The sequence below is a fragment of the Grus americana genome, chromosome 5 (assembly GCF_028858705.1).
Source record: "Grus americana isolate bGruAme1 chromosome 5, bGruAme1.mat, whole genome shotgun sequence".
Classification (NCBI taxonomy): Eukaryota; Metazoa; Chordata; class Aves; order Gruiformes; family Gruidae; genus Grus; species Grus americana.
The window spans coordinates 63,741,821-63,753,631 of NC_072856.1; the positions used below are offsets into that span (position 1 = coordinate 63,741,821).

At 43.9% G+C, this 11,811-nt stretch overlaps 1 protein-coding gene across 1 annotated transcript in view; it reads right to left on the reverse strand.

Moving 5' to 3' along the window:
- HIF1A (hypoxia inducible factor 1 subunit alpha) overlaps window positions 1-11,429 on the reverse strand; it is a 34,574-nt gene extending 23,145 nt beyond the window's left edge. The window contains exon 1 of the mRNA XM_054827608.1: window positions 11,119-11,429. Coding sequence (XP_054683583.1) covers window positions 11,119-11,153 — 35 coding nt within the window. The 5' untranslated portion in view covers window positions 11,154-11,429. The remainder of the gene's footprint in view (window positions 1-11,118) is intronic.
- Window positions 11,430-11,811: the final 382 nt, after the last annotated feature.

The following is an 11,811-nucleotide window of genomic DNA, read 5'->3' on the forward strand; positions in this document are numbered from 1 at the left end:
GCAGTGTTTCACTGACAGCTTTAAACCCAACACTAGGCACATTTTATATGTAAGAGATGTTCACATGCAATAGCTGAATAAACATCTGAGTTCTAAAAGATATCGGAGTTAGAGACCCAGAGCAAAAGGTATTTCACCACCAGGATTCACTGCAGCTGAACCCAGAGCTTGGCTGCAGGATATTATCCAGGCTTCCACTGCCTCAAATCAAAAAGGCTTTAAAATATGGCAAGGTGAATATAAACAAAGTTTTACAGCAGGCAAGAATAATTGGCCCAGCAGCCTTAAGAACAAACCACCCCAGCAGCAGTCCTGCGTGCTCCAGTTACAGATGTTACCCCAGCCTCTGTGCTCGAATGTGCAATTCCTGTCCTTACGGTCATACGAACCATTTGGGCCAGGGCCTGTCTCAATACATTGTTCCTTGTACCATCCCAAAGACCCCTCCGCCCACCACTGTGTATTTCTACAAGTGATTCCCCAATCTTCTAAATACAGCCCACAGCTTTCATCTCCTCAAGTGTAAAACTAATCAATGGCGACATTTAAACCTGACTTGTTGCTGCTTATTTACCACCAGTAACTAAGACCAAGAAGAACCCTGGAAAATGCCATCATTAACTGATAAATTTCAATTAAAAAACCTACTAACTAGATTAAAAATGGGCCACAGACAGATCTTAAATTATATAGCACATCAACTTTGTCTCCTATTTTCTTAGATCAGTGTCAAGGAAAATTCCACACTGTGTACAATATTACATTAACACAAGTAATTAGGGTGGATATTTTCCCTGTATATTGCTTTACTGCTGTTATCTATTTTTAGCCTTTCTTTCATTCTAACTTACTGTTTCTCTAATCAGGTAGATTTTTCCCTACAGCTGTTTTCAGCTCCCATATAAAATAGCTATTGTGCATGGATTAATTAATCAGGCTCATCTTTCTTGATCTGGGTTTTGAGCACATTCTAAAAAATTATAAGCATCTTCTGATAGTGATTCATATTTTTCTCTTTAGAATTGTTTCCTACCATTGAGTGGCTTTGTATTTATCAGGGTATCTGTTAAACAGTCTCACAGAAGTATACCATGTGGAAGCAATATAAACCAAATGAATAATGTGCCTCAAATCTGGTAACATCTCATTATTGAACTTTAAATAGTTTTCAGTTCTGACATTAATTCCCATCATTTGCCAGTAAAAGATTTCATACACAGTACTTTCACGTAAGATATAACCTCTCCTGAGACTGTAAAACTGGTAAATACCGAAAATACCTTGCTTAAAAATGGAGTCACAAAGACCATATCTGCTATAACACAGCTTCAGTTTTTCTTCATTACACAAAAAAAAGACAAGATGCAGCTATTACAATAAAATAATACATTAATAGTATACATCATCATGACAGCATTGAAACTTAGAAATTAGGCAGCCTAGTATTTAGCTTTTAAGGATGAATTAATTCCTGCAGTTGGTACAAAACTTGGTCATCCTTTCCTGCCTAGCCTAAACCAGCTGCTTCTGCCAGCACAGCTGCATGGGACAGAGACGCAATTCCTTCCTACGGTTTGCAGCCATAGCCCAGCAGATCCCCACACGGGTATCGTCACTGCAGTGTTGCTGGCGGTGTTCATGGGGACCACCTGAAGTGCTCAACCCTGGGCACAGCCATGCCAACTGCTCTTGCCTACAGCACAATAGTACACCTTGGACAACAAAACACCAACTAGATCCAAGCTCACTTAAAAGATACAGGTGCCAAAAAGCATATTATAACAGAGCTCTACTCTTCTGACTATGCTGAACGTGCAGCCTATTTGATTTTCTCCACTGTTTCTTAGATCTTTACTTTATCCAGAGCTACTAGCTGCGATACTATTCTTCCATGGAAAGAAGTCCCAGGCAAGCCCAGTGCTTATCACAGAGAAACTAAAATGGTATAATTCAACTTCGCTAAAGACAACTGCATATTAAAAATGGGCTTATAATGTAAGAGAACACCACTCAAACCCAGTTATTTAAATGTATAGGGAGTTAATAATGTGAGTATTCGTAAAAAAAAAGAACAAAAAACAAAACACCAAAACCAAAAGCCCCTCATCTTCCACCTGGCATAGACAGAGAATATGCCAATTAGCCCTTATATTCCCTTAAAAATACTTTTTAATTTAAGTTGATCAACTGCAAACAAGGGCAACAGAGCTGGAGTGTTAACACTATCGAGTCCTGAGACAGACCTGAACAAAACATCACCCAGCATCGCGGAGAGCCCCGAAAACCCCATTCTCTCTCACCTCCCAGCAACAGCCTGTTCATCACTCGGCAGGCAAACAATAAAATACGATGTGAGCTAAGGGTAGGGTCAAATGAATCCACTACAATCGGTCTTGCGAGGGAGCCCCCATCTTTGCTGTTTAAACACTGAAAAAGCCAGCGGTGGGGAGGAAAGAGGACAAGGACCAGCTTCATCGTGCATGCCAGCTACAAGGCTACTCGGTTCTGGTACCCAAACAGCCCTCCCCAATGGTGGGGAAAAGGAACCTCAGACTGCGCTCTCAAACACTTACTGCGAAGTCTGAATTTTCAGTTTAATAGGCGGGCTTTCCAGGAACTGCAGTATTTCTGCAAATTCTCCATAAATTTTACGTTTTCCCAACTGCGCCTTCCTTCTATAGCTGTGGTACAGAATTAGTGCAATCTCTCAGCTACCCGCTCACGATGAACTCTGGATCACAGCTTTGCCTTTTCTTGCTTAGACATGATTTTAAGTATTATTGCTTTCACCATTATGGCCAATTTTATTTACCCATTCTCCTTATTTTATAGTCTGTGTAGAGAGTTCTTGTGAGGAAAATATTAAACAAAACAAAAAACCCCACACACGAATCTCATGTGTAATCACAAGCATGTGATTTTCTAGAAGAAAGTCTTGCTCATTATGAATTAATGAGCATTACAGCCCAGTAATCCAACTCAGGAAAGGAAATCAGAAATTCCTTACATATAGTAAGAAAGATTTAAAAAAGATTTAATTGCAGAAACTAGCATAATATCCAGAGACAACACCTATGTATGTAAACTACTAAAATTCATTCCTTTGTATACTACCTTCTAATATAGCAATTTAAACCATGTTCTTTACATGAGGGTAGTTACAGGCATTTACCATAACTTCACCATCAAAAAAACCCTAATTAAAAAAAAAAAGAATTAAGAGAGCAAGCAGGCAGTTCAGACTGAACTAGCTACAGCAGCAGCAATCTTCTGAGCGAACACTGAAACCCAATGCCATTTGCAAAAGGATTGTGGGGAGAGGCAGTGAGAAGAGCCTGCACTGAGCTATGCCTTAACTTACAAAGTCAAGCCTTACTATCAAGGCCATGATGTCTATATAAACAGCCATTTTACAGACAGGTAAATTATGGCACATAAGAGCCGGCAGCAGAGCCTGAAACTCCTGAGGCCAGCACAGGACCACACTGCCAAGATTATCCGTCACCTGGATTTGGCCTTGAACTGACCTGAAACCCCAACTACCTCCCCACTTAGAAAGTCTAAGAAGGTAAAAGTTTCCAAAATTAGTATTTCTAATTCAGAATGTGGTGAAGTGATTCTGCTGTGTCTTACTACGCAATGTAACCCACCGATATTTTACCTTTGCATAGTAATTCACTGTTTTAAAATACCAACACGGCATACAGTGGTTATTTGTAAGAAAACCCTCTTTTTTTTAACTAGGTTATTTGGCTTTTTCCTAGAATAGAGCATTATTATTTTTTTCTTTTAATTAGCTGTGCTCTGCCCTTCAGGATGGAGGGTACATAGTAGTTAAATTGTATTTCTTATTACAGAAAACCCACAGCTATTCAAAAGAGATATCTGGACATGGGCTTGATAGAACTAGCCACTACGTGCTCCTCTCCCTTCAGCCCTCCTGCTTTTGCTTCTACCAGGCTCAGCAAAAAAGATGCAAAACATATCCCTAAGATATCTGTCAAGCTCTCAGTTAACAATGTTTTAGCTACAAACTGCTCTATCTTCAGACAGATGTAGACTTCTGATAAAGTAACTAATTTTAGTCTATACTGTGGCTTTAAAATCAATCATTTATTTTATGTCACTGCATTCAGGTTTTCCAGACTGGAGGCTGAACGTTTTCCCTCATTGCTTCCACCCAAGTTTTCATCCCTTCACCCCGCATTCCTCAACTGCTTTCAGTTAACAGAGTATTTCATGATCAAAGGTTTTAAGAACTAAAAAAACTAAAATAGAAGATATAAAATTTTATTTTTCTGTATAAATTAAGAACAAACAGATCCACTAAGCAGTCAAGAAAAACACTTACAACAATAGCTAGGACAAAAAGCCTGCAGCAATGTCAGCTCAACATCCAGTAGATTCAACAGGGTGCAAGGAAAAAGCCCTTTGAAGGACTGAGCACTGAAGACTCCCATCACCAGCTAAATCACATAGAGCTTCTAATTTCCTCAGGTAGGCTAGCAGAAGCTGCAGCTTTTATCTTTGATATGTATTACTTCAAGTCCTCTGCTTCTTGGAGCGTATTCCCATCTCTTCCAATGTGTGTGAGCAGGGGGCAAACTTACGGAGGGAAGCCTCTAGTAACTCTTTCTAGCATAACAGTCCATTTGCTGTTCTCATTTGGAGCAGCATGAAAATAACTTCACAAAAACAGGAGTCCTGGCCTCAAGTTCTTTTGCTTCTTGAAATGCAAGAATGTTCATAAAGTAACACCAATCTGGTTTTGGTTTAGTATTGACAGTGAAATGACTCATTCTGGTAAACAAAATGGGTCATCTTCTTCAAGTAACACTTCCAGGATTATTACAAATTGAGTTGAAAAGGTTATTAAATAAGTTACTTGGTAAAACCTTCCACTGTTGTAATAGTACAGTTCAGTGCTGCTGATGCAGTTTCCTCAATTCTTCACTTGAACTTCAGGCTCTATTTTAATGTAATGAGTTACAAGATCAGTTGTAACATTTTTCCTCAAAACGCTTAACAAGCATTGATTCACACCATGCCAAATTAAGCAGAGGCTGCACAGTGTCCCTCCTGACACACACAAAGTTCATTATGTATTGGATATCTTTAAGGAACTACTGATGGATCTTCTTGAAGCACCAGTTCTTCAGTGCCAGCAGAGCCATTTCAAATGTCTTGGTACTAAAATATCTCAACTTTTTAAAGGACTACATTTTTGTACAAGTCCCAGTATTATGAGGCTTTAATAGAAAGAAATGACAGATTATGCATACAATGAAACTCCTCTTTATCAATGCACTTATTCAGAGATCTTGGACCAAACCCCCAAGCTGGTATGAACAGGAGTAGCTTCAATGAACCTGTGCTAATTAACGTCAACTGAGGCTATGGCTCCACATCAAAGAACCCTAAAGTGTTCGTCACCTACATAAACTGTATTTAAAAAATATAAATATGCTGGCATGTATTCACTTGATTTCATGTTTCTAATAATTTCAGAACTTAATTTTCACAGGGACTTTTATTCTAAGCTAGATAGAGATCTCAGTAGAGGAAAACCTTAATAGCCTTCATATCCAACGGTAATCTAGAAGCCTGTATCTTTCCTGGATTTTCAATCATTAAAGTAAAAAAGCCTCACCTCCTCTCCTGGGCTATTTTTGTAGTTCCCAATGTCATAAAACCGCCAAGCATCTCCTGTTTCAGAGCAGTACTCGTTGAAAAACTCTGATTCTCCTGCATGCTCTTCTGCCTGCTCTAATACAAAGGAGGTTTCTCAAGAGAGGCTCAAAATTTCTTGAGTTCAAAAGTAAAAGGGCTGTTATAACATGAAAAGATGATTAAGGTCCAAGTTCTTTCCATGCATTACCTAGGCGGGTTTTTTTGAGGCATGTAAACACCTGCCTTGTTAACTGTGCATGTGAAGATAAAAGGAGCATTTGAGCTGATGACTTGTAATCTGGAACATTCCCTCATTTTGGACATCAGCTTGCTAGAAATGGGTTACTGCACCTTCTTGCCAAGGTTCTTGCAAGATTTGTTTTTGTTTTGAAGCTCTTTCTTTTTTTTAAAGAAAGACATATTGTACTCAGATCAGTATTTGCATCTCCTTGAAAGAGCAGTATCATCAAAAAAATCTAGATGCTCTCGTATACCACCGCTGAACCATGCAGTACTTCCCCCTGGGTTTACTTAACCATGCATATTCTACAATCATGTAAGAATTATTTTGTTGGCATATCATAACACCAAGCTCTTCAAGAATAAATTGAGATAATACTGCCAAATTCTCTTCTGCGGTACAAAACAAATGAATACTCAAAAATCAGTAGTTTCTGTGATTCAATGTCCACTTTAATATCAAAAGTCTCACGGGAGCCCACTTGAAATCCTGCCTTCTAACATAAATTCATGCAATATTACTACTGAACTACATGAACACACTCAAGAATTTAATTCATTGTAACGTAGGCTTTCAGGCTTCAAGGCTTTCAGGTCAGAAGCACATTGAAGTGCACATGTTCACTTCTATAAGAACCTCAGAAGGGTTTGGGCTTACGCCGCAACACTGCTGACATTTGCTAGTGTTACTAATATTTACTGTCTTGTCTTTTTTTTTTCCTCCACTTCACCATCAGCAATCAGAGTCCTGGAAACAGCCTTATAAACTTCATGCATTACAGTTCAAGGATAGGGAGGAACAAAGGTCTACAGTTGCTTTCACAGTGTACAGAGGAGGAAGCAAGCACCTATAAGTAAACGCATGCTGCTACCTTGCTGACTGAAGTCTTACACGTGAAAGCAGGATGGTCTTCTCTGGCCTCTCTTCTGATGACAGTAAAAACACAGCACACAATTATGCTTTCTCAGCTTCTCCAGGCTTACGAAGGACATACTTTAGCATGATCTTAGCCTAATCTAAATAAGCCTTTGATGGATGTTTCTGAGAAGAGAGAAACCAACCAGAAAATGGGAATGGCACTTAAAAGACAGAATAAGAATATCCACTTCACACCTCCACCTTTAAACCAATAGTTGACTTAATTGCCAGGCTTAAGCTGCTGATAACAGTATGCAGCTACATTTGTTGTCCCCTCCCCAAAATGGGCCAGCTTGTGCCTCCAGAGACACCAGAAAGGAAAAGCATTTATACAGAAGGCAGAGTTGCTAAAAAAGCTTGAAAGTACTTGCAATAAAAACCTCTTATCATGCCATCACCCTGCTACAGACCACCTGACAACGTGGACCATCTAATCACATCCACACTAGACCTCTCCACTATTGGCACTTCAAGCATGCCAACACAGAGATCCTGACTGTGGACTGGAGATGCTATGGTTTAAAAGGGCAAAGCAACTATCTCTGTAAACAAAACCCAGAAAACCCTCCCGCCGCTTCCATCAACATACTGCTATATACTCAGACTTTCACTGATGAAAGGAAACCAAAGCACCAACAGAGCAAAATTACGGAAAATATCTGCAGTAGGCAATCCTCCACAGGTATTCTTCCCTGATTTTCAGACCTTGTAACAAGGAGGAAGGGTGGTAGCACTGTGCTGTTGCTTTCATCTTCAACAGGTACTGGAAAGTAATTTCTGATCACTTTTATCGAAGGAATTCAAAATTGTTAAATGTTTGAGGAAATAGCAAAGAACAGACAACACAGGCACTACCACCTGGTACGCCCTATGGCACGGCAAACAACCCAGAAAAATCCAAAAAGCAGTAAAACCACTTTTCTGTAAGCCAGAAATCACTCTGCCCTCCCTGTACCTGCAGGGAAACTCTACAGGAGATTTACTGAAAGATTTCTCCTCTTCTTACAACACGTAGAGAGGTACAGTTAGAGTATATACAAAAGGTTTTTGTATTCACTTTTGACTCCAGTAATGGTGGCTCAGTTCCACCAGCACTGAAAGAAATTAACAGACAAAAAGCAATGGCACATACAATCCTAAAGACCTCACACAGGTTTAAGAAAAACCAGCAGCAGCTACAGCCCCTCGCAGCCAGCGGCACAGGACCCAGGCTTCTGGAACAGATTTTTGAGCTGGACCTCAGTGGCAGAGATCCAGCAGCAAAACCCCGGTCTTTCAAATCCTCCCCTTAGACACTAGAGGTTAAGTTTCAAGTCCCAACTCTGAGAAACTGAGAAGCTGAAGTTCTTCTGCAGGATCAAGTCAGGATGGTAAATTCCAATGGTTTATAACATCTTAAGACTCAGACTGAGCACCCAAGAAATCACTTAAAAATGAGAAGCGGAAGGATTTAATTTAGCACCCATACCATTAAAAAAATATTTATTTTATGCTACAATGACTTAAAACAATCCAAGATTCATTTTTCTAGTGTATCTACCAGCAGCAATACCATAGTAACCAGCAACTCTAGAAGGCTCATTTGCTTAAAATGGTGCGAGAATTACTCTGCTAATAGTATAAAGTGTCACACCACAGACCTGGGGAAAAAAAACTTTTCATAGCATCAGCTATCTGCACAGTAGAGCTTGTTAAAAGAATATTAAGAAAAATCAGCGTACTTCTCAACAAAAGCCTTAAATTTGAATCAAATCAAAGTCAATAAGCCAACAAAGCTCCCAACAATGCTGTTTTATCCACTCCATGCACTGAGAAATTCACTCGTCGTAGCAGATGGAGGAAAACCCAGGAGCACGTGAAAATGATACAACTACTGAAGAACAGCTAAAACCGAAATAACTCAATACCTAATCATGTTGCTGATACTTGGTTTCTTATTGAGTCTTGACCCCTGAATGTATACGAGACGCTCAGGACTACATCAAAGAATGGATTCAACAAACCAGTAAATGAATCCACACTTCTAGTTACTATTATGACTAAATTTCTCTTATGTAAGGCTGAGACACTTGGTCAAATTCCATAATTTCTGCATCTCACAGCACGTAATTAAGCAAATAAGCTTCACTCGAACTATCAGGAGCTAAACACTATACAAATACAAGCACAAGGAGAGACAAGGAATAAAAGGATCTTAACATGCCAAAGTTGAGGTGCATTATATATACAATCATCCAAAGTTTTATCATCGAAGAACAGGACTGGAAGGTCTTTTCCCTTAAAGGTATTTGAACATGGGCACCGTCAAACCTAAACCCTTCTAAAAGAACCCAGTTCTTGAGAAATGCTTGAGATTTTCAATGTGTTCTCTGGTGAGCTCATATCCTTCCTTTTTTGCTTAGCCATCTTTGCTCAACTGCACATTCACAGCCCACAGATACAGCTTTATGGTTTTGATTAAAACCCTACAACAGAAGTAATCTGAATATTCCTTACTGGTTTATAAGAAACATTCCCAACTTTGAACTCAGTCTACAGAAAACAACAAATTCTCTTCCTTAAGCCCTGCCTTTGGGAAGGAAGGATAAGCTTTGCATACTGATTCTTATATTCTGAAGAAAGCAGATTACATCCAGGATAAGGAAATTGCAAAAAAAAAAAAAAAAAAAAGTACCCAAGAATGGTAAGTAAAAAATAACAAATGCTCAAGGGAAAAAAAAAAACAAAACAAACCAAAAACCAGCAACAGAGAACAACTTAAGTCTCAACCCCCCTTGCTAGACCTGCTACTAAATTAGGGCAGCAGAGCAAAGCACAGAATAATCATTTCTGTAGCAACATTTTCTCCCAGCCTTCTCAATAGCCATTAACTTTGAGTGGAAAAAACAAAGGTTACAGAATCGATGCCATCCCCCAGGTGCCCCACTGTATGGATTTCATTAGACTAAAAGCTGCTTCTCCCCCACCCCAAGCCCTGCACGGCCCCAACAACTCCAAATCTTCACCGAGATGATACTGTCCTAGAGGTGAAGCTCTCCCTGTTCACAAGCCCAGCACTCTGCGCTCCCACCTCAGCACAAAGCTCACCATCCATTTTAAAAACCAGCCAGTCTCCTTTCCAACACAACTTACACGCTTAACACTTACTACATTTAACCTACTCAGATGACTCTTTGATACAAGAGCAGAGAAAATCCATCTTAAGGAGAAAAAAAAAAAAAGGTATCGGTATCAATATAAACAAACGGCGTCTTCTGCAGATGGCGATTACAGCAATTAATCGCTCCACAAAGCGCGCCGGTGGAGCGCCAAGGCAGAAATTTGGTCACCCAAATACTCAAACTCCCTAACTTCATCCTGTAACAAAGGCTTTTAAGGCTTTTATTTTCCCCGCCTAATTTGAGCTAACAATCCTTGGTGAATTATTCATACTCCTAAACTCACATTGTCCGGCCGCCCCCCCCCTCCCCCGCCCCGCGTGGGTTTTGGGTTGTGGTGGGTTTTTTTAACCTTAATATTTCCAGATTCCTTTTCTGCACAAAACCTGACCACCACAGCCTCGGTGGCCGCCTGCAATAAACCACAATCAATTTCTACCCACTCATTTTCAAAACCACCGGCAGCAGCCCCCGGGTCGCTCCCTGGCACTGCTGAGCTCGGCCGAAGCCAGGGGCTTCCCCCCCACCCCGGCTCCCCTCACGACCTCCACGGACGCCCCTCGCCCCCGCCGCCAGCCCCTCGCCCGACCCGGTTGTTTCGCCTTCGGCGCGCAGGCCGCCCAGGCGCGACGGCTGAGGGCACGGGGAGCGGTGCGGGCCCACGCACGACCCACGGGGAGAAAACACGCTGCGCGCTCCCACCCGCGGAGCCGGGAGTCACGCCAGGCCGGGCCGGCGGGACAGCTCCCGCCGCGGGAGAGGCGTCGCACCGCACGAAGCCCCCCCGGCGCCGGAGTCCCGGCCCGCTCCCCCCGCCGACAAAATGGCGACGTGGACGGCGGGGAGGAGAAGGAATGAAAGAACGAAGCGCTCCGCGGGCTGGGGGAGCGCGGGGAGGGGAAGGGAGGGAGTCGGAGGACAGGGAGGGGGCGGCAGTAACAAAGCGGGGGGCGGTGGGGTGCCCGGGGGACGGCGCCGGCAGCATCGGGAGGCGGGGGGGGGGGGGGGAAGGCGGCCCCCGGGCCGGGCGGCGAGCGAGGGGCGGGCAGCGGGCAGCGCGTTGCCGGCGCGGGCCGAGCCCCGGCGCCACGGGCGGGCGGCTCGGGAGGCCGCGGCGTCGGCCAGCAGTACCTCTTCTTGTCGGTGACGCCGCCGGGGCTCTCCATGGCGGCGGGCTGGCTTCTCCTCCCGCCGGCTCCCTGGATGCGAGGCGGGCGGCTCCAATGGCCGCCACGGGGCGCGGGGAGATGGCGGCGCGGCCGAGAAAGGGGCCGGGTCTGGGGCCGCGCGGGCTCAGAGCATCAGGGCAGGCTGCGGGGAGGTGCGGGCGACGAAGGGCGCAGCGGCGGCGGTGGGCGGCACGGGGCTGGGCGCGGAGGAGGAGGCGGGGGCGGGCGCGGCCGGCCCGGGCCCCGCGCTGCGCCAGTGAGCAGCGGCGGCGCGGCCCGGCCCCTCGGCCGGTGGGGTCAGCTGAGCGCTCAGCTGGGAGGGGGCCGGCACCTCACGTGTGACGCTGTGTGCGGGGCGGGATGCCGCCACCCGGCCCCGGCGGGCTCCCGGCACGGCACCCGGGCCGAGCACCCCCTGCACCCCGGTGTGCGGGCAGCACCGGGGGGGGGGGGGAGGTTCGCCTGAGCCGGGGTTCCCTGGTTTCACGCCCAGCACCGCCGGTGCGGATCGTTAAAAAATCGCCAAAAATGAGACCACCGCCCCCGAGAGCCCGCCGGCACGGCTGCACGTTTATGGGCATATCGCGTATTTTTATTATTTCATTTTAATTTTTTTGCACGGAACTTTTTTCAGTGTTTGACTCCTCTCCATTTC